Consider the following 15,268-nt stretch of genomic DNA (forward strand, 5'->3'; position numbering starts at 1 on the left):
GGCTTGGCAGAGCCACTTACATTAAAAAATATATATATATATTTTATATATACATATGATTTATTTATTTTTGCTTCCATTTAAGCTTTCAATCATCTTATTTGCTGAGCAGTGATAACTGGATGTCTGGTAAATGGAACAAACCCCCTTTTTAAAAACACATGAGTGTTTCACAGTAATTTTAGATGCCATTTGCTTTGCTTGTTCCGTATGTCAATACAGCTGTGGAGCTCTGGTGACATGAGCATGGGTTAAAATATTCTGAGGATGTCAGTAACTAGGAATACTATGCAGTGTGTGAGGCTCAAGGTCGGCGCAGCAAGGGCTTTGAAAATAACTCTTGGTAGTCAGAAACTCTGTTTTCTCGCCACGGGTTCCAACACAGCATCAGGCCTGGTCCCCTCATCACTGGCAAGGCCTTGGTTACAACGTGGCATTGGTCAGTCATCTTGTCTTTATAGAGAGGTGAGAAGACATTTACTGCTAAGTATGCTTTACAGAACGTGGGCATAGAAAAGCGAGCCTCTGTGGCATCTGGCCTCCTCTCACAACACTGGCCAGTTATATCAAACAGCAGCTACCTTTGAGCAAGTGTGCAGTGTTGTCTTTGGACTCATCTGAACTGAAATGATTGGGATCTGAAAGACAGGGCAAGCATGTGCCCTTTCACTAAACAGAATGGGGTGTGGGGGTCAAGTTTATGAAGGGGCCTGTTAGTGCTACAATGACTCCCAGAGTGAGAATTTACTATTCAAATTACGTTGTTTCTGACTACACTCCTATTTTCAAAAGCTAATAATTCTGGGGAGATGGCTCAGTCTATATATAAAGTACTTGTTTCAGGAGTTCAGGTTCCCAGCACGTGAAAAAGACAGGCATGGTGGTACATGCGTGTCACCCCAGTGTTAGGGGGAAGGGGCAGGAAGAGGATCATCAGGGCTTCCTAGCCAACTAATTTCACCAATCAGTGGTCTTCAGGTTCAGAGAGAGACTGTGTCAAAATGAGGAGTGTAATAAAGGCAGATATCCACATACATGCACACACATGAACATGTACGCACACACACAGAAACATGTACACACATACCTTCGTACTAATTTTATATTCTGTAACTCTTGGTTAACTGTAAAAAACATTTTGGGGCTGGAGTGACTGGTCACTAGTTAAGAACACTTGTTGCTCCTGCAGAGAACCCAGATTTGGCTCCCAGTACCTACATGGCAACTTAAGCGGTCTAGGGTGTAACTCCGGTTCCAGGGATCTGATGCCCTCCTCTGGCTTCCCATGGGCACCAGGCATACATACAGTGCACATGTAGGCAAGACACACACACACAGAAAATTAAATCTAAAAACTCTTCAAAGATAGCTCACTTCTTGGTCATGCTGGTTAGATTCCATTTTGTTACTAATAGTAGAGAAAATCTAAAATTATTAAGAATATTATCTTAGGCAAATGGCTATTTTCATAACAATTCCCCAAGTATCTATGGTATGAGGTAGAACTAAAGACAGTTTGCCTCTGAATATCTTTACAAATACCATATCTGTAACCAGGATTCTGATGTAACTAGGAACTCAAAATAAAAAATTTAAATGTCAATTTTTAAAATAAAACCTGCATCTATTTAATATGTAGATTATAGTTATTCTAAGTGGCATGTGTTTTTAACAAGAAAAAGCATGCTCCAAGACTTTCAAATGGTGACTCCTACTGAAGTTTGTGCCATGCCACACCAAACAGCTAAATAATAAACCTGTGCACTTTCAGGCCTCTGTCTTGATGGGAGGCCAGCTTTGAGTCACTAAATCACTGGTGAGAGGTTTCTGTCACTAACACAAAGGCCCAATCACAGTGCTCAAAGCACCTTGCTACCCCACTCCAAAGAGCACAACTTTTTGAGATTTTTCCCAACTCCTATAAACCATCCCCTTCATCATCCCATTGCCAAGAGGCACAAGACCAAAGAAGAACTTAAGATGGCGCCTTACTGTCATTCCTGAAAGAATCCCTTCTGTGTGTGGGACCAAATGCCTGGAGATTAACTACTGGAAGAACTTCAATACAAACTGAACTCACTCAGGAGAAGAGTCTACGCTACTTTTATGCTAGCGTGTGATAGGTCCAGACTCACCACCCTGTTCCCTAGTTTTTAGCTTTCATTTTAGTTTGCTGGAAGGACTGATAGGAGATAGGTGGGCCTTGTAGGGCAAGAACACAGATCTAGAATGCAGTCAAGTCCCCTCTCTATATATTAATGATAGGAAAGAAAAGAGAGAGAGCTAGAAAAGGTACTCCCCTGTAGCATCCTCTAACACAGAGGTAAAAACTCCCAAATACTAGCTAGTAACTGTTTTACCTGTGTGTCCCCCAGAAGAGACAACCTCAGGAACAGAGGAGCGAGAAGGAACGTGTAAGCCACCCACAAGGAGCATCTCTCCCCTCTATCCCTCTCCAATTTATTCCCTCTGCCTCCAAAAAATCAGAACTAAAAGATCCAAAGCATGTGAGACAGGAAATGAGTAAGGCAGGAAAGAGGATGTGGTCTGAAAAAGAGTGGATTCTGGGGCCGAGCCAGAGCAAACAGGCCGCACAGGTCAGAGCTGGGGGAAGGGGTCTCTTGGCAAGAAAGGCAAACTCAGGGTCAATGGGCTTAAAGTCAGGGCAGACTTGGAACAAAACACCTTCCTCAAACAGTGTCCTCCAAAGAAGGGTGTGGAGCACACAGAGACCGCCTGAAGACTTGTGGCCAGAAAACTGTTTCTGTCACAGATGGAAGGGGCTGGAGTTTTCCTCTTCTCTGTTAGGGAAGGAAACCGTGTATGAAGCTCACTTGGCAGAGCTAAATGGACACATGAAGCCCAGGAGAAAGTGGGGAGGGCCTGAGGCTTGGGGTTCCACTCCCTGGGCCATAAACAAACACCCAGAAAAGAGCAAAGGGCTAGGCGGTGGATAAAATGCCAACATTCAATAATGCCCAAGCCACATGAGCAGAGAACAATTACAGGAGGGGAGGAGGGAGTGAGATGAGGGGTACTCCCCAGCCTCTGTGTCCACAGCACAGTGAACTAAGAAACTACCTGCTTTCTCAAGTTTAAAGTGTCAGGGGGGGAAAGACATCTGCTCTCTGTGGTGTATAAAGACAAGCCTGGGAACATCTTGGGGTGAGCAGGGAAGCAGAACTCATATGCCAGTGCCAGGAGAGAGCAGGTGCCAAGAGAGCACCACTCCCCATCTGCCAGACCCTCGGTGGAACCTGCCACCCTTGTGAAGAAGCCAAATCCCCACCTCACCCAGGCTGGCACTCACATACAGAAACGAATGGTGGGAAAGAGTTTGTGGACAAAAGTTTGAAGGTTTCCAAACAATCTGGATGTTGAGGGCTACCTATTATTAAACGGTCTGTGGGGCCCGACAATGTTTTACATAAAGCAGGAGCCCGATAAAATGTGCTGTGGGAAGATTCAAGAGAAAACTCTCTTGCCCTGATGACTACGTTAATAAACTACATTCTATTTTCCAGGCAAAATGATGGGACATCCTATATCCCTGGTGGCCCAAATCTAAATGCTAGCCAACAGGCAGTGCCACAGGTCTGCAGTGTGTCTGTGTGTGTGTGCGCAGAAATACAAGAACAAGGAACAATTCCCTTGCTTCATTAGCCTGTAATGTTCACACTGACCTAGAAATCCTAGCAGTTCTAACATTTGGGTTGAGTCAGGAGGGGTTAGAGAAACCCCAGGTGAATGATAATTGGATTATCCAGTAATGCCCCAGGGCCAAATGGCTGAGAAAGGCCAGGACAGTGCGGTGAACATTACACTGGTATAGTGAAAGTGACATTACTTTCTAAACCCGAAATTGAAAGCTGAGACTGGCAGGCAATGGAGATGGAATAGTTTAAAGTGAGGCCATCCTAGGAAAATTGCAGACAGCCGGGAGGATTTAGGTCGGAAGTTCACTTCCCAAGAGATCCTCTGGGCCTAATATGCTAATGGAGGGATTAAGGATCAAGGATGGGAAAAGTCGGAGGGTAAAGCTGTCATTGATTTGTAAAGCAGGAATAAGAGTGAGCTCAGCGGACAGCGCCAAAAGGTAGGCAGACTAGGTCTGGCCAGGGAAGGAAAGTTGATGGGAACTGTTAGTATTAAGCTAGATAAACCTTCGGCAGTTAAGGTGCAGGAGGGTCTCACTACTGGTACAAACTGGCACCCGACGCGGGAATCCGGGCTTAGGCGCTCTGGCGACAACTTCACCAGTTCGCATTCTGGCCGTGCACATTACCTGCCTCTCTGGACGTCAACTTAAACAGACGCTCACAGATTCCGGATTTAACGTAAAGAGCCCGCAGACGCAGCATACCTTCGCTTGGCACGGGAGGGCGAGAAAACGCTCTCCTAAAAATGGAAGAGGACAGGCACAAAACAACTTGTCCTTTCCCATCAATACAAGTCCCCGCGGGGCCCTGGGACCCAGAGGCCCCGAGCGGGAGCGGAGGCGGCTCGGGCCCTCCCCGGAGGCCGAGCTCAGCGACGCGGCCCACAGGCCTCCGCGAGGCCCAGGGCGGCGCCCGTTCCTGGCACGGCAAGATCCCTCCCCGCCGCAGCACTGACCTGTCCGGGGCCCGGCCGGGCCTGACCGGGCGGGGCCTACGCAGCCCCTGGGCCCGGCGCCGCCTGGAGCGGGGGCCCGGGCGGGCCGCGTCCTCCGCGCCGGGAGCCTCCGAGCCGGGGCCCGGGGCTGCCGCGGCGCATCCGACCGCAGGGCCCGGCGGCCTGGACAAAGGGCGCAAGGCGCGGGGCGCGGGGCAGGGAGGGCGGCAGGCGACGGCCGGGCTGCGGCGAGAGCTCAAGGGCTGCGGCGCCGCGGAGACAATGCGGCGCGTCCGGGCCGGCTCCCGGGCCGCCTCCGCCGGGGCGGGGCGAGGGCGGGGCTAGGCGGCGCGGGGCGGAGGGGCGGCCGACGCGGCCCGCGCGCTTCCTTTGTGCGCCCGAGCCCCGCCCCGCGTCCTCCGGAAGGCTCGAAGGCGTCCGGCTCGGGGGCCCCCGGGGACCCGTGGCCTGTGACCCCCGCCCCGGTGGCTCACTGTGGGGTCTCGGAGGCGAGTCTTAATGATTGAGGGTTAGTGCGTGTCAGGGCGAAGTGCACGCACCCTCTCCCTTATTGTCCACAATAACCCTCCAAGTGGTCATTATCCTCCCCACTGGGAGCGAGGATCAGAGGTGAAGTAATGACCAAAGGGACCCAGTCCTACCTCCATAAAAGGCGTAATCCCTACCGCCAGGTTTAATGTGAGGGTTAACAGATTTACAAATTGCCTGCAGTGCCTGGTGCACAGTGGGAGCCCAATAAATGTTAGTTTTCTTTCCCAAACACTGTTGTAGCTTGAACTGTCCTGGCGAAGTACCTTCCCGGAGTAAGCAGGCTAGGAGCGCTGGGGGTACAGGGACACGATAGTAGCACCATCCTCAAACAGTAGCTGTTGGATGGACACAGTGACTCCCATCCCTAAATTCCTGACTGCTCTCTAGTATCAGTATTTTCCCATCCGTTCATTATCTTCATTCATACAGGCCTCTCTACCAGGCTGCCCACCCCCAACTTCACTTTGTCCACATTTTTCTACTTCCTGCAGGCTTACTTCTCTCCCTCGTTCCCCATTCCTCCTCTTTCCCCTTTACTTTCCAAACTTTCAAACCTTCTTTGCAGTAAAATGCACATTGCTCATTCTCACACACTGACATTTCGTTTTCAACAGGAAGATGATAAGCGACCAAATATTCACCTTCTGTCAGGCCCTTGCCCACTCTTCTGCCCTCCACCTTAACTCTGTCCCTAGCTTTACAAGCCCAAGTCTTACCCATCCTTCAAGGTCGAGAGACCAGCAGTTGGCAAACTTCTTCAGAAAAGAGCCATAGAGGAAGGAACTAGCCTATGCTGGATGTACCAGCTCTTCCAGTGCACACTGTTGCTGAATCTGAGAGCTGCCATAATGGATATGTGAGCGTGGCTGTGTTCCCACAGACCTTCACTGTGAACGCTGACATCTGAATCCCATGTATTTTCACACATCATGAAACATTATTTTGATCATTGCATTTGTAATGTACAAACACTGGCGAGGTAATAGTCGTAGCCTGAGGGCTATGGCTTGCCAATCCCTGCTTTGTAGCAATGCCACTTTCGCTCTGAGATGTAGCCTGCTAATCTCCACTTGGCAGTAACATTCCCCTCTGTAACCTGGAAAGCACTTGCCCAGTAGCGTCCTGTGGCACTCATCAGATTATTGATTTCATTGAAATTTCCTGTGTGCTCATCTTTCCCAGCAGACTCTAAGCTGTGATGACAGGGACCAGTCCTTATTCCTCAGGGCCTTACCATCCATCCTGCAGTGCTTTGCCCCGGAGTGGGCATTCACAAATGCATGATCTGTGCAGGTGTCTAAGGCTCTGGTGGTCGCCAATCGCCTCCACTGTACAAAGCTGAGTTCTCTTGGAAGACGGGGCCCTCCAGAGCAGGATGCTCGTGTTATTCTTACTGCCTTGCTTGGATTTCAGAAAAATTGAGAGCCTTATGGGCCAACTAGAAAAAGGAAGGCACATCCCAGTTGATTTAGGGGATTTTGGATAACTATGCTTGAACAAAGCGTGTTGATCACCAGCATCCTAGCAACACCGTGAGGATCCTAGGCAGCTCCTCTCCACCAGCAAGCTGGTAAAAGAACACATATTCTGGAAGGAACTGGGATGCTGCTCTTTCCTAAGTTTTAGAATAGAGAGCAGGGCAATGCTTATTCCTGTAAGGCACCCACAGCCACACTGTGCAGTGGAGTTTACATAATGAATGTCAGAATTCAGGCATAAGAGATTCCTGGTCCACCACTGACTCTGCAACTTAGTTTTCTCGTCTTTAAAAGGAGGATAATAAAATCCCGACTCCCGAGGGCTATTACTGGGATTCGGGGAAGAGATCTATATAAAGCCTGGCAGAGAAAGTTCAAGGATAGTTTTATGAACGATTATTATTCTCTGGAACTGTGGGCACGATCACCGGACAGAAGTAAGTAATTGTACTTTGGTTGGAAATATAAATAGCACAGGTTGGAGACCAAGGAGATCTAGAGAGCCGGCACCTCCTATCAGAGAAACAGCCACAGCAGCATTTCTGTTGGCACAATCCACTACCCCAAGAGCTGGGCACTGCTGGATTGAGAAGGCCCAATAAAGGTGCGTGAAGGAGCTGCCACACATGGGGTGGGACTGGAGCCCTCCCACAGCTCTGTAGCCCCCGAGCTGCTCCATCTTGGTTTTTGTCCCCACTGTAGAATGAAGAGGATGGTGATGCTCCCCTCTAGGGGGAGGGCAGCACGGGTGAGAAGGAGTTAGGAATGGTTCTCAGCACACAGTGTCTGATCATCCCGAATGTACCTAGGGGACAGTCCTGCCTCTTCCTAAGTCCTGCCTTAGGGAGACGGTAGCTTTTGATATTTGCATTAGTGAGTTTAAGTGGGGGAGTTCCGTTTTAAGAGAATCAGTGAGGAGGTAGAACGCAGAGAAGCATGGCTAGAAATGTGGGCGTGTCACCGAAGGAAAGAAAAGGAAATCAAAGGACTCTCAGGTCCTTAGACCCATCTCTGCCCAAGTCAGGGCAGATCTCTAGAAGCACTGAGATGGACTGGTAACCAGTGATGGCCAAATTCCAGAACAGCAGGTTATGGTGTAATTAGAGTGCATTCTATAAGGAAATGGGTTTTTCCCCACCCCCACTTCCCTTTCCTCAGGGTTGGGGATAGAACCCAGGGTCTTGCACATGCCATGTTCTGGCCATGTCATGTTGGCTGGACCAAGCCATTTGGCCCAGCCTCAGGCCTACTTTTCAGTACTCTTTCTCCTTTTGAGCCTGCACAGGGAGTGGATGCCCGCTTCTCTTTTCCTAGTCGGAGTCCTTTCTCCAGTATCTCTTCCTTTCTTTCTCCTCGAGCCCACCCCAGCTCCAATGCCAGCTTCCTTCCTCTTGTCTCTCCCCGCCCCACTCTCAGCATGCACTTCACAGTGTGCCTGGAGCTGTCAGCAGCCCTTGGCTCCGGTCACTCTGAGATCTAGGCCAAGAACACTACGCAGACCGGCTGAGAGGAAGGCCAGCAAGTGGCTCGTGATGGCAGAGGGCGGAGGTACCACTGTGACTCTCCCGCCAGGGTGGAGTGCTCTCGCAGAGTGCCCTGAAGCCCAGGCCATGGGAAGTCACTGGTCACTCAGAGAGACAGATGGAGACCCCAGAGATGAACACAGTGCCCTCAGAGATGCTTCTGGCAAGCAGAACTCATGCTGAGGCCCCTGCCTGCTCTCCTCCCAGGCATTTCCTTCTCTCGGAGACTCTTCAGTCCTCTGGCCATAATTAAATCTCAGTCCCTCTGACACCTCTGCTATCAGCCTGGCCCACATATACACAGCATTCAAAGCCAACGGCCAAAGAGCTGCAGGGTCTGCTCTTCTCTTCCCTCTGCTCCTCCTGCTTTTCTAGGTCCTGGGCCACCTCTGTCCTTGGCCCGTGCCCTCACTTCCCCTCTCTGTTTCCAGCTATGCAGCTGCCATGTTGCTTCGTTAGGTTTACGGCAGTTTACCTCCCCTCCTGGACACCGAGAAAAAGATGCCAGGAAGCGGCAGGCAAAGCCAACTTCCTCCCTTCCCCAACACTCCATACCGTGAGCTGGACACTGCTGGATGTTGGGACTCTTGGGTCCAGGCAAGCCACTGGGTATGGCAGGGATGATGGCTTGCTGGTGTGGGGACGGGCCTGGCCGAGCCACAGACACACTCTTCTCCGCTGGCACCACTTCCTTCCAGTCATCGGGAGCGCACTGCTGGGGCTGTCAAGGGGGCAGGACAGAGACGTCTCGTGAGCCACCTCTGCGTTCTCGGACACTACCCTGGTTTCCATGGAGCTCGGGCAAAGATGCAAAGATTCAGTCATCTCTAAGTCAGGGAGCACCCTCTCTTCTTCCTGGGGATATTCAACTTTTAGCCTACACTGATGTACCTGGAGTCAGGAGTGCAGGTACCACCTGAGCCATGGCCCTCCCTACTGTCCCCAGTGCCTTGATACCAGCCTCCTTACCGTAACTGGAGAAGCGGGCTGCACCTGTAAGATCACAGCTGAGGTGTGCTGGAACCTTCGCTGGGGGGGATGGGACCCACCCTCAGGATGTCCATTCTGAGACCCGGTGTCTAGTGTGGGAAGGTGGCACTGCTGGCTGTTCCCTGGCTTGTGGACATGCGTGGTAGAGCACTGGAGAGGCAGGGCCTGTGTCACTGAGCCTAGAGGCAGGGCATGGTCTTCTGGACTGGACTGTAGGGCCAGGCTTGGAGAGACTGAGGCAAGCTGGGGTTGGGACTGGACTTGGGGTGCAGGTCGTGGTGGCTGTGGTTGCTGCTGGGCCACAAACTGGGGCTGTGGGTGCTTCGCTGGCGGCTGTGGGAGGAGCTGGTGTGACTGCAGGTGAGCGTAAGCTGCAGAGAGAGAGAAGCCAGATTAGACAGCGTGGTCAACCTCCTCGGCCTGGTCCCTTTCACACACAAAGGCAGTTTCCCAGGGTCTCCTGTTTTCCTCCCTGTTATCTTTCACATGGAGATTGGCCTGCCCAGTGCCAGAGCCCGGAAGCTTCTCTCATGTTAGATCTTCCTTATCCAACGGGGAACCTTACCTTAGCAACTACCATGTCTCCTTTACCCAGAACTCAACCTAGTACCTAAGAGGACATGTTAGTTCCTATATGTTGCCTGTTTTCTTTCCATTTTAACAAGGCTGGCTCTCTGAGGTAATGATCTGGGGTGTGTGTGTGTGTGTGTTTGTGTGTGCGTGCGCGCGTGCATGTGTGCACATGTGCTTGTGTGTCTGCATGTGTGATGAGGCAGAGGTCCTAGCTAGGTGTCTATCACTCTCTATTGATTTGAGACAGGGTGTCTCACTGACACTGGACGGCGTCAGTCTGGCTAGGCTGCCAGGTCATTGAGATCCAGGAATCTGCCCATCTCTGGTCCCTCAGGGCAGGGGTTGTGGATCCAAACTCTAGCACCTGTTTGGTTTGTTTGTTTTTTGTTTGTTTGCTTGGTTTTTTGTTTGTTTGTTTGTTTGTTTGTTTCATATCTTCTGTTCTGGTTTGTTTTTGTTTGTTCATTTGTGTTTAATGGATGCTGGGAATCCAAACTCAGGCCCTGATGTTTGCATAGCTGGCACTTCGCTGACTAGGCCATCTACCCCCCACCCCACCCCTCGGATTCTTACAGCTTTTAGTAGTCCCTGGTGTGTTTTTAGCTTTTGCCTTATACGTAATAATGAGCTAGGAAATCCAGTTCTGAGTGCAGATACTGTACCTGGAGAGCATCCAGGTCAGGCCAGCTCAGACTGCCAACAGGTCAGCTGAGTATGTCCTCCTGAGAGTGATGATCCCTTCCACAGTGACTCTCACAGCTACAGAGCTGAGTGACTAGGTACGCCAGCCAGACATAGAGGGCCACAGTGGCACACCCACACCAGATCTGTACAGCCACATAAGGACAGACAGACTATGGGGGCAAGCTAACATTTACCAAGCACCTGACTGAGTCTGTCTGCAACCACAAAGGCTTCAAACTGAGTCAGGGGAGGCGTGTCCTTCCTTTAGTTTCACCTCTTCACATCGCAGGTTTCTAGCTGTCATCATAGCCCCACATGGAATTCCAAGCAGGTTGCCAACAGGAATAGAGAAGGAGCAGAAAGAAGAGCTAGCAGGAAGCGTGAGAAGAATGAAGCTCACCGGGGCCAGCCCCCATGGAGATGGAGTGCAGAAGGTCCGCAAGACGCGGTCTTGCGAGGACAATGAGTGATGAATCGAGAAACTTGGGGATCGGTGTGAATTTAAGGGGGGATGTGCTAGTCTTGAGGGGAGGGGTCTCCACAGACACCACCAGTAGGCATTTGGGGATTACAAACTGTACAGTGGCTGCAGCCTAAGCCCTGTCTCCTAATCCCTCATTGGATAGCTCAGAGTTTAACAACCAAATAAAGCAAACCAAAACCAAAACTGTTCATCAGGCACAAAGATAACTCTTGGTAAGACACCTGGGAGGTACTGAGGGGCCCTGTGGGGGCCACCAGGCTCCAGCGACTAGAATAACCAGTAGATGAGATGCTGGCCAGAGTCCTTCTAGAGGCTGCCCTCTGAGGGAGAGCTGGAGACCAGCCAGGTCTGGGGAGCTAAGAGCATCAGTGGATGGCTGCTCCACCACCTGCTGCTATGAGACCCTAGACAACCGCTGCTTCCTTTCAGGGCTTCAGTGCATCAGAGATCTATCTGGTCTAGGAGGCCATATATGTCTTTCAGCTCTAAATCTTAGTGGAAATCACTGGAAAAATGGTTTTAAAACTCAGGATGTCTTGTAGTTGGGAAGCCCAGCAAGGAGGTTGGGTGGGGGGGAGGGTTGCTTACTGTGTAAATATGAGAATCAGAGTTTGGATCCCTGGTGCTTACATAATGCCAGGGGCAGGGTGGGTGTGGCAGCCCACCTATAATCCCAGCACTTGGGAGGTGGAGAAAGGGGTGGGGGAGGGGTTCCTGGAGCAGGCTGGCTAGAGAATTAGTCAAACTTGTGAACTTGGGATTCACAAGAGATTTTTGTCTCAATATAGAAAGTGAAGAGTGATTGAGGGAGACACCTGATATCAACCTCTGGCCTGGACACATGCACACACATATTCACACATGCACGCCCATGCACACCCATGAACATTCACATGCACAGAATATTTCAGGATTTATGAGGTGGAAAAACAAGGTTGAAGAGGAAAAAAAAAAAGCTAATTCTAATGCTAAAAGACGTAAAGGGTACAGTTAGGAGGGAAAGAACACACTTAGCTCCTGGCCACGAGGGGTATGTTTTTCATCTTGCCATTGGGCTCCCACCAGGACTTGTGGCCTTGCCACAGGCCTGAAGCAGCAAGGCCAAGCAACAATGGAGGAGAAGCCACAAAGCTGTGAGCTGAGACGCAGTCTCTCTCAGTCAGCTGATGACGACAGCAATGTGTTATAGAGCTAACACACCAAGAGATCTGGGACGGGGACTGCTGGCCTCCTGCCCATCCTGTGAGTCTCCTCCTACTCTTGCTCCAAACTGTGGCACTTCTGTGCAGCTACAATTGTTACAGCCAAATGATGCCATATCTGCCCAAGCCAGGGGGAGCTCCTGAGGGTGAGTGAGCCCATAGATCAAAGCAGGAAAGGCATTTTGGGGAAGTGTGTGTCATTAATCTTTGGAGGTTAATAAAAAGCAAAGACCGTGGTTTAACTGCAGCATTATCCTGGGTCAGAAATCCTTTTGTTCAGCATATTGCAGTAGCTTTCTACTTAGTTTTCCTGATTCGGGTTTCTTCCTGCTGTAATCCATCTTATGGACAGAGTTCTAATGAATCGCCCCAGTGCACAGATACAAACCCTGACCAAGAAGCAGCAAGGGCTCCCTTTTGTCCGGTTGTCCACAGCCCTGGGACTCAGTATCTCTTTGTAGCATAAAGTAATGTTTTATTTTCAATGATTGATCTGACCAAGCAAGCTTTGCTGTTTCCTTTACAGCACCGATGCCATTTGGTCCAGGCCACAGCCCGAATGCTGGCCCTGGTGCACCATCACCAGGATCCCTCCTTTCTCTGAGCTGCCACTGAGCATGCTCTGCTCTGCAGTCTCAGAGAAGTGGTATGCCGAGTGTCAGCGGGGTGTGGTGGGGCAGGGGGTCCGGAACCGATTTTCTTGGATCTGAGTGCCAGCTCTGCCACATAGCAGCTGTGTGGCACTGGTTAGCGCTGGATCTCTGTGCCACCATCTTTAAAATGGGTTAAGCATGTTGCCACGTCGTAGTTATTTCAGTAGAGCACTACTCTCCTTGCTGGGCAGAGTTTATGCAACCCACTCGTTTCCTCTGAAACTACTTGAATGTAGTAGCTGCTCAATCAGTAATGCTCATTGACTGGACAATAACGAAGTACGGCTCCATTTGTGGGATCTGTTGCTCCCACAAAGCTGCTTCTCTCTGGGCCCACCCTGGAACCCCTGTCCCATCCTTGCCCTTTACCTTCTTGGAGGAGCCTTCAGTGACCTTAACTGACTTCCGTGTGCCATGGCATGGCACGCTGCTGTGTGCCTTTGGGGCCCCAGCCTCAATGCTTCCACTGGCTGGAATGTGCTCCTTTTGGTCCGGTGACCTCTGGTTTCAGGGTTTTTGGATCAGGCTTTGTTCCCATTTTCTCCATTTGCCAGAACTCATAGCTACTGATGTTTTCTTAGATGCGTCCTCTGTTATATCCATTGTGAGGTAACTTAGCCTTGCTTAAATATGCATGCCATTGATCTTTAGACATTGATCACCTTCCTCCACATTAGCATCTTCTAATTAGGATGCACGGTGAAGCAATGTCACTCGACTGACAGCGTGTTCTTTTCTAAAAGTCAATGAAGGTGCAGCTTTCAACCCCCGGGGTCTTTGGTAAAATCGACTTTTGGGGAATACATTTGGTAAGACCCCCAAATGCCCCGTGTACAAGTCTCCTTGCTAAACAGCTTGGAGCCTTAGAGGAAAACCTGGTATATTTGTCTTACCCTGCCCTTGGCAGAAGCTGCACTGCAGGGCGGCTCCAGCACGAGTTTTAGAGTCAGATCCAGGATGGAAGTTTGGCTCTGCTAACTATGGCTCTGCAATCTTAGACAAATCACCTAACCTTCCTGAATCTTCATGTCCTGTTCTGTTAATGCTGACATATATAACATAGGGTAGGCACTAATATCAAATAGAGTATTATACTTAAACCACACACACTCACACCACCACCACCACTTTTGCTCAATGCTTGGTACACAGAAGGTACAAGGAAATAGTAGCTGTTCTTTTTGTATTTGTTTGTTCTTTTGTCTTTCTAGACAAAGTTTCTCTGTGTGTAGCCCTGGCTTTCCCAGAACTTACTCTGTAGACCAGGCTGGTCTTGAACTCACAGAGATCCGCCTGCCTCTGCCTCCCTAGTGCTGGGATTAAAGGCGGGCATTATCGCGTCTGGCTAACAGTAGCTGTTCTTAAATACTCTATTGCTTTGAATGTCTCACGTGACTTTTATAACTCGACTTTCACCTTTTCCTAACAGTAAGCCTGCGGGCAGTGTGCTCATCTCACAAGCAAGAACTGAGAGGGGTTCCCAGTGACATCTCCCATCCAGAAGGCTGGGAGTTTTGAGGCTGACAGATGACATACGGAGTCTTGCATGTAAAGGTAAGGCTGAGCAAACAACACATCAGCAAGCATGCATGAACACAGCAGGCCCCTGAGTGTCTCCATGGCTGCTGAGAACTGTGAAAGTGACCCTGGAGGGACAATGAAAAGGGTAGGTAGCCAAAGGTGCATGACTGACAGACAGACAGACAGACAGACATACTGACTGAGTCTCAGGTCAAGTCAGGCCCAGAGGGATTTGGGTATGAGAAGAGAGCTGAGTGTGTTTGCTCGGCTGTAGCAGTCAGTCAGTGTAAGAAAAGATCAATTGTAAGCGTGGCAGTTGATATGTGGCCAGTGTGGCAGGGCCTCAAAGGTCCTTATAGTCAGAGTTAGGCCACAGCCGTCATCAGCATGTCACATAGGAGGCCCTCACATGGTCAGGCAGGAAAGAGAAGACAAAGTGAAGGTATCTGAAGATCAAAGGAGCCAACAGGACATATACAACAGTACTGAGCCAAGGCTGTGGCAGCCCGCAGACCGGCATTCTCCCAGCTGCGTCTGGGCAAGACAGAAAGCCAGTCCAGAGGAGGAGGGTGTCAGGCCTGGCAGTTGCAGAGGGAGAGACTCTGTCTGAGTCACTCAGGACTGGGGTGTCCCCCGGTGCTGGCTGAGGCAGCCCTCCTGTTTGCTCCATGCTACAAAGTTCCATCTTCAAAGCACAGCTTGGATTTCCACAACCTTTCATAGACTTCCAGCTCTTGCCCGGCTCTGCACTCCCATGGCGTGGCGTAGTAGCAGGCACAAAATATGTGTCAAATGAATATTTCTTGAACTGAACGGAACAGTTGAAGACGTGGAGAAAATGATTGGGAATGGCTGTTGATTTGGAATGCCGGTTCACCGACGCGTCTTCCTTTGTGAGGTGGGAGGAAATGCCTCCATGAGATCCAACTGTAAGGTATTTTCTCAATTAGTGATCAAGGGGGGAGGGCCCCTTGTGGGTGGGACCATCTCTGGGCTGGTAGTCTCGGTTCTATAA

The 15,268-nt window shown here is 50.3% G+C and overlaps 1 protein-coding gene across 3 annotated transcripts in view; it reads right to left on the bottom strand.

Annotated features, from left to right (window-relative positions):
- Phc2 (polyhomeotic homolog 2) overlaps positions 1 to 15,268 on the bottom strand; it is a 97,328-nt gene that overhangs the window by 20,009 nt on the left and 62,051 nt on the right. Inside the window, exons 8-9 of one of the 3 annotated variants that reach the window (XM_021159386.3) lie at positions 9,116 to 9,507; positions 8,702 to 8,867 (exon numbers count right to left, since the gene is read on the bottom strand). In XM_021159386.3, the coding sequence (XP_021015045.1) occupies positions 8,702 to 8,867; positions 9,116 to 9,507 (558 nt within the window). Of the gene's footprint in view, positions 1 to 4,285; positions 4,492 to 4,614; positions 4,908 to 8,701; positions 8,868 to 9,115; positions 9,508 to 15,268 lie in introns of those variants that run through there. The other 2 variants (XM_021159387.2, XM_021159388.3) reach the window with 2 other exon arrangements.

Source organism: Mus caroli, unplaced genomic scaffold (assembly GCF_978045245.1).
Source record: "Mus caroli unplaced genomic scaffold, Mus_caroli_1 scaffold_6, whole genome shotgun sequence".
NCBI classification, from domain to species: Eukaryota; Metazoa; Chordata; class Mammalia; order Rodentia; family Muridae; genus Mus; species Mus caroli.